Genomic DNA, 15,799 nt, shown 5'->3' with positions numbered 1-15,799 from the left:
ATACTCTTGAATAATCAGTGGGTCACAGGGGAAATCAAAGAAGAAATTAAACACTACCTACAAGAAAATGAAAACACAAATACAACTTACTGGAATCTGTGGAATGCAATGAAAGCTGTCCTCAGAGGAAAATTTATTGCACTGAGTTCACACATCAGGAAAACAGAACGAATACAAATAAATAACCTGATGTTACACCTCAACTATCTAGAAAAAGAAGAGTAAATCAAGCCCAAAGCCTAAAGAAGAGAAGAAATTATAAAAATCAGAGCAGAATTCAATGCAATGGAGACTAAAAAAAAAATCTAAATAATCAATGAATCAAAGAGTTGGTTCTTTGAAAGAATAAATAAAATCGATAAGCCCCTAGCCAACCTTATTTTAAAAAAGGGAAGAAAAAGCTCAAATTCAAGCAATAAAAAATGTAAAAGGTGAAATCACTACAGATCCTATAGAAATACAGAAAATCATCAACACCTATTTTGAAAACCTCTACTCTCAAAGGTTTGAAAACACAGAGGAAATGGACAGATTCCTAGAAGAATACAAAGTACCAAAGCTAGGTCATGAAGATTTAAAACTACTGAATAACCCAATTTATATTAATGAAATTGAAAACATAATTAAATCCTTACCTACAAAGAAGAGCCCAGGCCCAGACGGATTCACTGCAGAATTCTGCAAGAAATACAAAGAAGACCTAATGCCAACACTCCTAAAACCCTTCAATGAAATTGAAAGGGAGGCAGTCCTTCCTGAGTCATTCCTGGAACTAAATATTACTCTAGTACCAAAACCTGAGAAAGACCCAACTAAAAAAGAGTACTACAGACCAATCTCCCTAATGAACATGGATGCAAAAATCCTCAATAAAATATTGACAAATAGGATGCAGCAAATCATCAAGAAGATCTTACACCATGACAAGTGGGATTCATCCGAGGCATGCAGGGATGGTTCAATATACGTAAATCAATAAATGTAATACACCATATCAATAGAGCCAAAAGTAAGAACCACATGATCATTTCTATAGATGCAGAAAAAGCTTTTGATAAGTTCTAACATTCATTCATGATAAGAACCCTGCAGAAAATTGGAATAGATGGTCTTTACCTCAATATAATAAAGGCTGTCTATGACAAACCAACAGCCAGTATCATACTAAATGGCCAAAAATTGAAGGCCTTTACTTTAAAATCAGGCACAAGACAAGGATGTCCCTTATCACTGCTCCTATTTAATATAGTGCTGGAAATACTAGCCAGAGCAATTATACAAAGAGAGAAACAAAAGGCATAAAGATAGGAAAAAAAGAAGTTAAGCTATCATTATTTGCAGATGACATGATACTCTATATAGAAAATCCCCAAAACTCCATTGAAGACTGCTAGATATAATAAATAAATTTAGTAACGTAGCTGGCTATAAAATCAATACTCAAAAATCAATAGCATTCCTATACACTAACAACAAAGTCACAGAAAGAGAAATAAGAGAAGCCACACCCTTCACACTAGCAACCAAAAAATTGAAATATCTAGGAATTACTCTCAAGAAAGAAGTGAAAGACCTGTACAGGGAAAATTATAATACACTGAAAAATTAAATTGAAGATGATCTCAGAAAATGGAAAAACATCTCTTGCTCATGGATAGGAAGAATAAATATTGTGAAAATGGCCATTCTCCCAAAGCTTTTGTACAGATTCAATGCAATCCCGATAAAAATACCATCAACATACCTCATAGAACTCGAGAAATCACTCCTAAAATTCATCTGGATTGAGAAGAGACCTAGAATAGCAAGGACAGTTCTAAGCAGTGAACGCAAGGCAGGAGGCATCACAATCCCTGACTTGAAGTTATACTACAGAGCAACCATAGTAAAATCAACATGGTACTGGAGCCAAAATAGAGCTGAAGATCAATGGAATCGATTACAAGATACACCCACAACTACAATCACACTCAACCATTTTATCTTCAATAAAGAGGCCAAACATGTTCACTGGGAGAATGACAGTCTCTTTAATAAATGGTGCTGGAAAAACTGGCTCTCCATATGTCGAAAACTAAAACTAGACCCATGCCTATCACCATGTACTAAAATAAAATCTAAATGGATCAAAGATCTAAATATTAAAACAGAAACACTAAATCTATTGGAAGACAAATTGGGTAAAAACCTTGAAGATACAGGAGTAGGTAGAGAATTCATGAACAGGACTCAAACCACACGGGAAATACTTCCCAGAATCAATAACTGAGACCACCTCTTATTAAAAGGCTTCTGCACATCGAAAGAAGGCTCCAGCGTGGTGAGAAGAAAACCCACAAACTGGGAAAAAAAATCTTAGTGATCTGCCCCTGAGACAAAGAACTTCTGTCTAAAACATATAAAGAATTTTAAAAAAAATCAGACTCCCAAAATTCAAAGACCCAATCGAAAAATGGGCATCTGAGATGAATAAACAATTCTCTGATGAAGAAATACAAATGGCAAATAAATATATGAAAAAATGTTCATCATCATTGGTCATTAGAGAAATTCAAATCAAAACCACACTGAGATTTTATCTCACTCCTGAAAGAATGGCCAAGATCAAGAAAACCGCCAACAACAAATGCTGGAGAGGCTGTGGAGAAAAAGGGACTCCCCTGCACTGTTGGTGGGAGTGTAGACTAGTGCAACCATTGTGGAGGTCTGTCTGGAGATTTCTCAGAAACCTAGGACTGGAAGCCCCATATGACCCAGCTATACCACTTCTAGGCATATTCCCAGAAGAACTGAAAGCATCATACCACAGTGATATATGTGCACCCATGTTTATAGCAGCACAATTTGTAATAGCCAGATCTTGGAAACAACCTAAGTGTCCATCGACTGAAGAATGGATAAAAATTTGTGGTATTTTTATACAATGAAGTACTACTCAGCTATAAAGAATGACCGCATTGAGACGTTTATAAATAAATGGATGCAGCTTGAGACCATACTCTTAGGTGAAATAAATCAAACTCACATGTATAAATACTGAATAGTTTCCCTTGTGTAAGAAATGATAAGAATACATAGAAGTATGTGGTAATCATGATTCCCAATTTTATTGGTTTGAAGCCATATAATGTTTTCACTCATTAACCGCAATGGTTTTAACCTGGGTTGTTCGATTTTAGTATCTATGATAGCACAAATAGCTGTTTTGTAGAAAGCAACACAACATAAAAGCTAGTGCTGATTTAATATCGTCCTGTTTTAAAGTCCCATCAAGCTGTAGTACATCTGTTTCCATGGGTTTTAACATGTTGTATCTTACTACATTTCACTATATGCTATAGTATAAACAAAATTCTTTATAGGCAAAGAGATAATATAGAAACCATTGTTTGTTTTCTATTAGCAGGTTCTAAATACCCTGTAATTCTTGCATTCTCTTGAAAGGCTTCATACTGTCTAGATATGCTTGATATTATAGCATGCAAAGTTACACTCAAATAATTTAAGGAAAGAGGCACTATGGTGACTACTATTATGTTAGATTATCTGGTGGTGAAACACAATGATGCTTGAATTGCTCGGTTCTGCTCTGTGTTGTTCTATTACAATGTCCTCTCTTATCTCAATCTCCCCCATTTTTTTTAAATTAATCTATTTTCTCTCATTTTTTTTAATTAAGGGAAAACTAAATTAAAAATAACGGGACATCTTATAAAAACTTTTTGTTGTCCTGTTAACCTGACTTGAACCCCAGTATTGCTCTCCCCATCTTGTTCTTTCTGATTATTATATATTCTATTTTGTTTGATAGTATCAAGTTTGAGGGTATAGGTAATCACTTTGAAGGCAATAAGATATACTGTGATACCCAATATGGATTGACTATTACCCTTTTTTTGAAATCCTGTAAGGTCCTCAGTGTAGGTTTTATTGGTTTTGTTCTGTACTGTTTTGATCAATTCTATTATACCTGATGATATAGACAACTCAATTTAAAAATAGCAAGAGGCACAATGGTAACCACTTTGATCACCTGGTATTCTATTTTTGCATCACGTGCTGTGCCCACCCTTCTGTTCTAACTGACTCATTTTGCTCACATTTGGTTTTATTCTCTTCAAAAAAGTAATAAGAACCGTGAGAGTAATAAACCCTAACACTCTGATTCTTACTGTAAAAAAGAGAGGAAAGTAAGGTGGACTAAGGGATATAACCGCAGGTATGTTCGAGTGTGTAGGATGGAAAACCATATAACTGAGCTTTTGTTGGATCATTGAACGTAACTTTCTCCAATTTTACTGTATGAATGTCCACTTTATATGCTTTAATTAGTGATATGGACAACTGTTTCTGGGAAGATAATATGTAACCTATTAACTGGTGGTTTCGTACTGTATATATTTTTTTCTTGAAATACTGTATTATTTGTACCCTTTTACTGCATTATTTTTTATGTCCTTTTTTTTCTTCTCTCTTTAACTAAAAATAAATCCCTATTAACCAATCGTATCTCATGCTGGCCATACTGGGTATCCTCTTTGTCTATTGCTATATAACAAACTGCCTTATAATTTAGTGCCTTAAAACACAGTTTTAGTTGAGTGTGATGGTATATAATTATATAATCTCAGTACTCTGGGAGGCTATGGCTGGGGGATTACAAGTTGAGCCAAGCCTCGGCAATTTAGCAAGACTGTGTCTCAAAATAAAAAAAAAAAATTAAAGGTTGCATATGCACCTCAGTGCAAAGTCTTGGTTTAATCCCGGTACCAAAAATATAAACAAATAAATAAACAAAAGCCACAGTCAGTTTACTACACTGATAATTTCTGGAGGAGAAATTTGGGCAAGACTCAAGACAATTCTGTCCCATATGATACCAACTTGTAATACTTCAGTTATGGCAAGCTGGACTGGAAGTTCCAAGACTTCATTTATGTGTGGTACCTTGATAAAGAAAGATAAAAGATTGGATTCCATATGCACATCAGCAGGTGAATGGATAAAGAATATGTGGTTTTTATATACAGTGGAGTACTACTGTACCAGAAAGGATAAACCTGAGACATTTTGAGATAGATAGATGCACATTGAGAACATATTAAGTGAAATAAATCAAACACGTGTATTTAAATATCACATTGTTTTTCTCATGTGAGAAACCCAAAGGGTAAGTAAAAACCAAATTGAGGATAGATACTGGGAAGTACAAAGAAAATGTTCAAATAAAAAGAGGAACAGCGGAGGGTTGAGGGAGAAAGGAAGGGAGAAATTAAGGATAAAAAAATTAAAAGAATGTAAAGAAAACAGTAGAATCAAAGTTTTATAAATGGAAAAGGAAAGAAACATTGTAGGGAAGAGAGGGGAATGGGAAGAATTAAGATATATTATGTACAAGTACAAATCCCCTGTGACAAATGTGATCATTATGTATATCAAAATGTACCAACAAAATTAATTTTTCAAAAAGACTGGGCTCAGCTAGATGTCTTACTTTACATTTACTCTAAGGCATTCTCCACATGTCCTCTCCAACATAGTAATTAGATGTCTTATCGGGCAAGTCAAACCATCTTTAGCACATACTATCAGAGGGAAAAAAATTGAAGTCACTCATCTCATAAGGTTCATACGTACAAGAGGACAGCACATTCCTTCATTCATGTTCTGTTGGTCAAAGCAGTCCTAGCCCATCTGGATTTAAAGTAGCCAGGCGATCTTAGACCTCATCTGTGGATGGAAGATTATCAAAGAATTTTTATCTACCTCTAATTTACCACACTTGGAAAAAAATGTATAGCACCATTTGTTGCTCATATCCTGTATTTTTCAAATAAGATATGATCAGAACATACACTGACTGTTTAAATGTAAAAATAATTATTACAGTAAAAGACACATTCCCATTAATCCCCTTCAGGATACTCCCCCTCTCTTCAAACACATGTATCCCATCATTCTTGCCACTTTATGAAGCAGTTCCACAAATCATTCATGAGTATCTTTACAAGTTGTGATAAAAACTACAGGGACTGCTGCTGCTGAATGTCATCTGGTGGGAAAGCAGGATTATAAAAATATCACAGCATGTTCTCATCCACTTATTCACCAAATCTGGCACCGTGCAACTTGTGGCTCTTCCCAAAGTCAAAGTGACCAAGAAAGGTTAATGTTTTAATTGATTCAGGACATTGAGGCTACCATGACAGCACAACTAAAAACAAAGAAAAGTTCCAGAACTGCTTCAAAAGTAGCATGAATGATGGAATAGGTATGTTCCAAGTGAAGGAATATTTTGAGTGGAATTAATGACACTTACTGTAATAGATATTTTTTAAAAATTTTATCGCTCACCACATTTTTTATCACATCTCATACCTGCTTCACTTTATGCTTGTACTTAATTTATTGAAATAATTTTCATAGTGCATTGAGTGGCAGTATAATGGTTAAGAACATTAGAGTTAGATAAAGCAAGATTTGGATCATAGGTCTGCCTTTTACTTGCTGTGTAAACTTGAACAAGTAACTAAACCCCTCTGAGCCCTAGTTTCTTCATCTATAACGTGATGGAGGATAACAATACCTCCCTCTCATGTCTATTGGAATGAGATTATATAAAATACTTATCACACTGCCTAACACATTACATGCATTCAATAAACAATTGTATTGGTGATAATAATTGATGATTCAGCATTTTAACTATACATGACTCTTTCCAAACTAGAGTGTGAAGTCAAAAATATTATCTTACTCCTTTAAGTCCATTACCTAGCACAGGGCCTGGCATTAAAATATTGAGCAAATGGACATTGAGACAACTGAATAGCAGCACAAAAATGATTTGTCTCCATTGTAGTTCCTTGGTTTAGGTGTATACAGAGGCTGGAGGATAATATTGCTAGTCTGAGTAAGTGCAAGTCTCGAAGTAGTGAGAAGGCTCAAGACTACACTGAAACATACTTTAAATTGTGTGGCAGAGTAAGACTGTCCTGACTAACACACAGCATTTGCAGCATTTCAAGTAGGCTGGGACTTTGGGAAGTGCATAAATCAGAAGAGAAAATACAAATCAATTTCTATGGCTTGTCCAGCATTGGACATCCCAAGAGTCAAGGCTATGGAGAAAGGGTGCTAAAAGAAGATATATTAAATGACAAACTGAACAGGATATTTGTTGTGAAAAGGACTTTGTGGGAATGCCTTTTCCATAACACCTTTGTATGATTTCAAATCTCCTTCAGAAGGTTGAATTCCAAACGTAAGTGGTGATAGTATGTACTTGTTGGCTGTACACTTCAAGCTAGGTCAGATGCCAAGATAAAGGAGAGAATTTCTCTTGTGTTATATTCCCAGTGTGTTTTAAATTACACTTTGGTTATTTAGGTTCTGCACTACTTGTATAAGACCTATGATTTCAGTTCTTTTTGATTGACATTGAAAATCCACTTTGGCATTTAATAGTTAAAAATAAACCAAAGAAACAGTCAATGCAATAGGAGCCTTTGAAATGTCATGTACAACCTGCCCTGTAGCAAGCCCTGCTGGACAGTGTAGCCTATGGAAATCTTGGCATATTGAACAAAAGGAAGAAGGGGAGTTTGTCTACTCTGACTTTAGCAATATGTCATAAATACACTTGCTTTTAAATGAATTTATAAAATATTAATGTAATCATACCAAATAACAGAGTGGTGAGTACATCAGTCAGAAGTTGTATTCATCCTTTATATTGTGGCTTTTTATCCCCATTTATTAGTAGACAAAACATGGAGACAGGCATTTCTTTCTCAGTGGAAGTGACAGAACTTGTTTAGTGAAATGATGTTTCTGTAATCTGTAGTAAGGTAGAGTTGTGAGTGAAAGAGCTATGTGAATAACAATGAGGATGCAGACAAAACAATAAAAGGACAAACATTTCAGTAGGAGGGGAATATAGATGGAATTGTTTATTTGGCACACAATCTAATCTGATCTTTTCCTAATGAAAATTAACAGTCTGTAAATGCGTGAGATAATGTTAACAATTTCTTCAAAATCTTCTGCATAAGGAATGTGATTTTCCAAAGATATAAATGGCATTCTGAACCACAGTTCCCTTACCATATAGCATAGAAGAACAGATACCAGGGGCGTTAAATTCTCCAAGGCCAAAAGGAAACCTACCCCCTGCATACAGCCTGACACAAATGTTTGTGGAATGGGAGAATGAATGCTTGAACCAGTGATTTATCAGTGTGATTGCACATTTTGAATGGAAGAAAGAAAACTTAACCATTCAGGCCTACCTATCATGCCAGAGGTCTTCATATCTATTCTGTCCTTTCATCCTTTAAATGTAATTATTTATCCCCACTTCTACAAAAAAGGAAATGGAAACATGGAGATATTAAGCAACATTCCTCAAGGTCACATAACTATATATGGAGAATAGAGATATGAAAGCCACAGGAGAAGTGTGTGTGGGGTGTGTGTGTGTGTATGTATGGGTGTGTGTGTTGATTGAGATGACATAATAGTGCTTAAAGTTGTATGTTTTCGTTAAAAAAAAATCCTCCTGGGAGCAAATTTTTTCTCCTAAAACTTTAAAAAGTCATGGCATCTCAGGATGACAAGCATATGAAAGGATCACAGATGTCCTAGCTTGCTTGGGTTGGGTTTGTAACAGGAGAAGCCCATGTGCCATCCTCTTGCCCATCTGCCTAAACATGGGACTCCCTCTTAGTTGGCCTGCTAGACCTGAAGCTATGCTTTTGTGGGAACCATGCTTCTTGCTGTTTAGGTCCACTTCCTCTAACATCTTAGAACTATCTAGGACTTCAGAGTTACCTTGAAGACATCCTTATAAGCACTGCCCCTCTCACCTATGTGGTGAGCATGGTGAAGTTTTGGGGAGTAAACCCTGTTACTACTACCGCAACTGTCCCTGCATTACCCTGCATCACTCTTTATGCAACTTTTTTTGTTCATAGTACGTCGTAAATAGTTCTATTGTGAGGATAGGTGTGATAGGCAAGGAACTCAAAGCAGCATTCCCTTTTCGCAGAGAAATTGCATTTTTTATATAGAAATGAAATTTAAACAATGAAATCATTACTGTCCCCTCCCTGGACCCATACCTTATAGGGGACCTGTACTTTAGAAGGCCTACTTTGATATATTCTAAATGCCTTTCCAATGTAGACCACTGGCCAGATGGTGAGTCTCATCAGGAGAATTGCTCTGATTCTAGAGCATGCCCTACCTGTGTTCCGGTCACAATAATCACCTTTTCTGAAATTTTCTATTTCCTGAAGTTTTTTTTTAAGTTTTTCTCCTGAGGGGGCTAGCTGTTTTGTCTAGATGAGGAACCCCAATCTCAACCTAGACCCATATGGACTCCAGTATCCATTTCTCCCTTTTGTGACATTTGCCAATCCTCTGCCCCATGTATGGAATCCACTAGAGACCCCAAGAGGCTTCAGGACTCATGCCTATGGAATCCTCCCAGGGTGTTGGTTCCAGGAGAATGGCCTGACAAGTAAATCACTCCAGCTGGGTAAAGTGATTTCTTTAATGATACTGTATTAGATTGTGTCACCAGAATATTGTTGATGCTAATTGGTTTGAATCAAATTGTGTATAGAGAGAAACTCCCTCAAAAATATTTGGGCACTGTCTCACATCTCCTTAAGGCATTCCTGTATGAAACAAAAGGCCATGTAAAATAAAGTTCAGTGGCAACAAGTATTGACAAGTTTTTAGACAATGAGTTAAGAATGAACCAGAATGATCTGCCAAAGTTTGTTCAAAGAGAGCGAAACTTAAACTACATCTAAAAAATGGGAAAGTTTCAGAGAGACTCAAATGATTCTAGGCAGGAAAACAACATCAACAAAGGCACAGAAAGTAGTTAATTTACTGAGACGTTTTGTACTATGTACTGTGCTACATACAAAATTCGTCATTTTAATTATTCCTTCCAGTTCCCTGTCAGGTAGGACTTATGAACCCTATTTTACACCTGAGAAAAATGGAAGTTCATATTGCTAGCAAATGATAGATGTAGAGCCCAAATCTACTTGATATGTGTGCTTTTAACACCACACTGTACTGTGAATAGAACGTAGGGACAGCAAGAACCCTGGATGGACTTGAGCTGAAGGTATGTGTTGGAAATTAATGGAGGCAAGTTCACTAGTAAAGGTGCAGTCATATTACAAAAGATGTTAAATATCAAAATGAGATATAGACAATTACATAGGCCCTGATAAAAAAAAGAACAGAAAAACAAGCCCTATCCAAATGAAAATGCACAGCTGTAATATAGTATTTAAGACCTAAGAACCCTAAGCAGCGTGTTTTTTTTAAATATTTTGCCTTAGAAAGTTGCTTGCTTTGAAACTTACATTTTGCCTCTGTTTGACCTTGCCTGGTGTCATTTATTGATGTCTTTTTTCCTTTCCTTTTTAGACTTTGATCCTGCCCTTGGAATGATGACTGGAATTCCACCAATAACTCCAATGATGCCTGGTTTGGGAATAGTGCCTCCACCAATTCCTCCAGATATGCCAGTAGTAAAAGAAATCATACACTGCAAAAGCTGCACACTCTTCCCTCCCAACCCAAGTATTGTTCTGCCTTTTTTCCCATATGTGTGTTTTGGTATATAAGAAAACTTCCATCAGTTTCAAAAGAATACCCAGAGGCTTCATGGATATATGTATAGAAGCTTCACACCTAGAAAACAAGAGAAAGAATTGTTTCTCACTAGGCAAAGCTGCATTTATGCAAAGAATAGTTTTGTGTCCTGGTTGCAATACAAATAATATAACATGATTCTAATACTGCCTGGTAAGGAATTCAAGTGTGTTAGTTGAGAAGGTACGCAGTGCAAATTGCTCCATGCTGGCATTTGTAGTGTTCTCTTAACTGGCCCACATTCTGGTGATGGCAGAGCTTGAACATAGTCTGTGAGCACCTGAGCACATGATAATTTTATTTGGTGCTAGGAATTCCTCAGTGCTACAGGCCAGTCATATGATATTCCAATATCTGCTATTCAACTCATGGGCAGCAACACAGTGATGTGTAGTTCAAGTTATTGGGAGGGCAAAGAGAAATGTTAAGGCTAAGTCAAACTACTTGTTGCTATCCAATCAACCGAGTTCACATAGAAACAGTCTAGGCGTCTGTCTTGTCTTACTGGTCTTATGTTCTCTAGAATTCTGCTTCCTAGACTCACTTTAAAATATCAGTAAAGATAAGGATGTTTGAGTTAAAATATAACACCAATGAAATTGAATCAAAATTTCTTTACATCCATTTTGAGTTTCATATCCTTTAAATGATTTGTGCACAAGATACTTGTGCACAAGACTTAAGAATTACTAATGTTTTTTACATAGTCCCAGTGGTGCTTGGTAACATGCCAAAGAAGTCACTGCTGTGGTACTAAAAGACCCATTCACATGAACAATACTTACCAAAATAAACATGAACCTTTGACATGTGACTTCAGACAAATGCTTAATCATCAAATAACCATGATTTAGATCCTAGCCGAGACCTAGACTCTACAGTACTTGGTGTGATCTGCTTATCACTAAGAAGGTTTTAGAATTAGTAAGAGTTAGTTAGACATATCCTCTTGGACACTTTTGCTAGTGCAAACTGATCTTAATGTCTTCTGACTTTTGAACTTGGTTTTGACCAGGGTACATCCTTCCAGACCAATAATAAATCTAAGAGACCAATATCTCAGAGAACTGTATTGGGAGAAGAGCTGGAAAATCACAAAGAGAGTTAAGGGAATTGAGGATAAAATGTCCTTGTAAGCTTTACTTGCGAACCCAAATGGCCATTTGTATGTTTGTGTTTAGTGCTTTAGTGAATGGGCAGTGCTGTTTTATTTTTGTCTCTTAGTTCTATTGTTCCTGCAAATGTGCAATGACCTTTTACTTCTGTTGTGTTCCTTTTGGATTGGAAAAAGCTCTGTATCCCTCTTAATACCTTTTTCATGTCAAAAGCCATAAATTTAGGCATTGAAAGTGCTTATTAAAAGGTTTTAAAAATCCTATTGATTTAATCATCTATAGATGGTGTAATAAGCCTGCAGTAGTCTTACATTGCCTCAGTCAAGTCTGAGCTAATAGGATGGCTAAAGATCTAAAACGGACCAGGGCAAGGGCAATAAATGACTTTAAGAAGATTAAGTTTTTGAATTTCCAAAAAATAGCACAGATGCCTTGTTTATAACATACAGACCACATTGTTGATCAGTCTTTCCATGTCAAAATATATGACTTAATGAGGCTTATTAACTTCATAGTCTCTAGTAAAAGAAAGAGAAATATCACAAATACATGATTTATGTTTTTACGCCTGAAGCCATGGCTTTTCAGTTCTGAGTTGGAAGTGCCACCAAATAAGAGGGAAATACTGTACTCTCACAGCTCAATCTTTAGTTCTTTATCTTTGGACTAAGGATGCTGACAGGGCAATTAGGGGGTGGCTTCTGGGAAGGAACCTGGCTTTGGAATTTAATTCAAAAATAATACCCCTGACAAAGCTTAAAGTACACTAATGTTCTGTTTCATTTTAGAATTCAAATTTTGCTTTATTTTAGAATTCAAATTTGGGAGAAAGGAGTCTTGTTATTGATTGGGTGGGGAAAATACTAATTGAGGTACCTCCCTTAGTTTTTTACTGAAAAAAAAGCATGGCAAAAAGTACCATTATTGTTAATAGTGCTAAGGCTTATTTTTGTGAAGCTGAGACTGGAATATTGGTAGAAAAGAGAAAGAACAGGGGTGTTGGTACAACTGAACCCCCTATATCCTCAAGGGTCCACAAAACCCCTCCCTAAGGCCTCGATTATAAATCCCACTGTTTTCTCTGGCCTGACTCTGCGATATTCTTTTATACTCAGTGACCTCTGGCTCCAAAGTTTCTTCTCTTAGCAATAATAAAGTCTTATAATTCAGAGACCCTCACAATATCTTTATTCACCACCTAGTCTACTTCTAAGTCTTGTTTATTAAAATATATCTTCCCAGGGGGTGGGGATTTAGCTCAGCGGCATAAGCGCCTGCCTTGTAAGCAAGCAGTCGTGAGTTCGATCCCTGGTACTGATAAAAAGGAAAAAGACAAAAAAATGTATCTTCCCCATCAATGCCTCCCCCTTTGTTCTACCTGATACTTCATCAAGATGCTTGTCACATACACAGAATCATAAAATTGTCCTGGGGCTCTCATTGCCCACAGATTCATAGTCCAGCTTCTGACCTCAAAACCTTTCACTGTTCTGCTTCATGACTGTCTTCAGGGGGCTGGGGATTTAGCTCAGCGGCATAAGCACCTGCCTTGCAAGCAGGCAGTCGTGAGTTCGATCCCCGGTACCAATAAAAAGGAAAAAGAGGACAAAAAAAAAAATAATGACTGTCTTCAGTACATCATTTCTACTTGCCATGTTACCCCTCCACCCCGCCTTTAGTCAGGCTCAGCTGGCTTCTGACCTCACACCCCTTATACTCCACTCCAGCCTACTTTCCTGGCAAGTGCATACTCTCCAGGCATGCTTCTCATAGAAGGCACTGAAATCTGTGGCAAATCATTATAATGTGCTTTCACTTAAAGAGTGGGTACTAAACCTTTGGTGCATTCCTTAGCAGCAAAAGTCCCCCCAAAAACTATACAGCTATTTCTAGTTCTTCTCCTCTTCAGTCTGACCTCCCCTTCTCTGATGTTGTTGCTTCTATGTCTATCAGCATTTCCCTTAAGAACACTAGTGACTTTACAGTGCTAAATCCAGTGGTCAATTTGCAATTCTCTTTCTAGTTGATCAATAACAGTATATGTCACAGTTGTTTGCTTTTTACTCCTTATAATTTCCTCATCTGACTTCTAAAATACCATACTACTGGTTTTCTTTCCACCACACTGGTTTTTATTTCTCAATCTCCTTTGTTGGTCCTGTCTTGCCTGACTTCTTATTGGAGAGCCCTCAGTCCTTGAACTGCTTCTTTATCTATAATCATACCTTTGACGATATCATCTAACCTTGTAGCTTAAGAACTGTACATGAATAATACCCAAATTTATACTTTAAGTTTAGAACTAGCCTCTGATTTCCAAATTCATGTCCAACTGCTTACTTGCTATCTCCATTGGAAAATCAAACAGACATCTCAAATTTAACGTGATCAAAATGAAATTTCTAGATTTGCCCCTAGGCCTGTTCCGTTAGTGTCCTTCCCCATTGCAGTTAGTAGAAACTGCATTCTTTGAATTGCTCAGGACAAACTTAGACATTATCCTTCCCTACTTTCTTTTCCTCTCATACCACATTTAATGTTAGAAAATTCTGTCTTAAATTATATGGATGAAATCCTAGTACTCTTACAGTAACCACTGCTATGATCCAGTTTATATCCTTTATAATTCATTTTCTGAACCACTGTAGTAGCCTTCCAGTTGGGTCTTCCTCTTTCACTCCCCACCTAGTCTATTCTCAATTGACTAGGCAGAATAATCCTTTTAAATCTAAATCAGATTATATCTCTCCTCTACTCAAAACCCTTCAATACTCTTTAGTTTACTCACAATAAACGCTAAGTCCTTTTAAAAGACTATATCGCCTGTTCCCCCTCCAAATTTTTTCTTCGACTTTCTTTCCTGCTCTCCTCCCTGTTGCTCACTCTGTTCTCATCACAATGACCTCTACACTGTTTTGTGAAAATACCAAAATACACAAGATGTTCTTCCGTCATACAGCCTTTGCACTGGCTCTTCCCTATGCCTGGAATACCCTTCCCCCAAACATCTATATAGCTAACTCTCTCAACTTCTTCAAGTCTTTGCACAATGTCACTTTCTCAGAGGCTCTGATAATCTACTTAAAAGTGGAGCTTTCCCCATCATATCCCCTGTGCAACCTTATCTTCATTATTTTAATATAGCATTACCTTTTTAACAACTTGTGTAATTTATAGAATAGAAACTCCACAGAGACTAGAGTTTTTGTCTATTTTGTTCATTAAAATTCCCCCAGAACTTAGAAACTGATATATAATAGCTATTCAATACATGTTTGTTGAAGGATGGGTAGATGGAGAGGGAGGTGGGTAGATCGAGGGATGCATGGTGACAGAAGGGGCAGTCAGAGCTCTGAAAAGCAAACCAAGAGAATAGATGGTAATTACTATTACATGTTGATGACTTTGAAATCTATGTTTTTGCCCTGTATAGCTCTTCTGAGCTTCAGGAACTTATAGCCAACTACGTACTAGAATTGTGTTACTTAATCAACATCAAAGATTTTTTAAAAGATATTTTAAAAGATATCTTTAAAAAAGATACTTTTAAAGATTTTTTAAAGGATAGATTGTAAGACAGAACTGTGTTCCACTCCTAGCTCTGTCTCTAACTATCTGTGGGATCTTGCCCTGCCATATAATATTCTTGAGTCTGAGTTTCCCTATCCAAAAAACAAAGAATCTGGATTAGATAAGTCAGGATACCTCCAAAACTTCATGTAGCTCTAAAATTATGGTTATGCACATTAAAATATATCTAGCACTATATTTACCTAGGCAAAATCCATCAAAATGTATTGGGCAAAACAAGAGCCACTCAATTAGAAGCATTGGAATTGTGCACTTACATTAAAACAAGCAAAATAGCATAACAAAGTACTTAAGTGCTGAAGTAACATGAGCCTGATTTCAGAGCCTAGATGTTCATTACTAAATAGCCCTAAGATCTTTGGTGAGTAACTTAACCTGTCTGATGTAGATTAGGCAGAATAAGACTGGTC

General features: G+C 36.5%; 1 protein-coding gene across 5 annotated transcripts in view; it reads left to right on the top strand.

The window, feature by feature from the left end:
- Enox2 (ecto-NOX disulfide-thiol exchanger 2) overlaps positions 1–15,799 on the top strand; it is a 290,611-nt gene that overhangs the window by 219,093 nt on the left and 55,719 nt on the right. For all 5 annotated transcript variants that reach the window (XM_063246421.1, XM_063246423.1, XM_063246424.1 and 2 more), the window contains one exon: positions 10,456–10,611. In XM_063246421.1, coding sequence (XP_063102491.1) covers positions 10,456–10,611 — 156 coding nt within the window. The remainder of the gene's footprint in view (positions 1–10,455; positions 10,612–15,799) is intronic.

The sequence above is a fragment of the Cavia porcellus genome, unplaced genomic scaffold, assembly GCF_034190915.1.
Source record: "Cavia porcellus strain 051 isolate PalLab524CR breed Dunkin Hartley unplaced genomic scaffold, mCavPor4.1 scaffold_3, whole genome shotgun sequence".
In the NCBI taxonomy this organism is placed as follows: Eukaryota; Metazoa; Chordata; class Mammalia; order Rodentia; family Caviidae; genus Cavia; species Cavia porcellus.
Note: the sequence above shows the minus strand (reverse complement) of the source record. Positions and strands in the feature narration are given on the sequence as shown.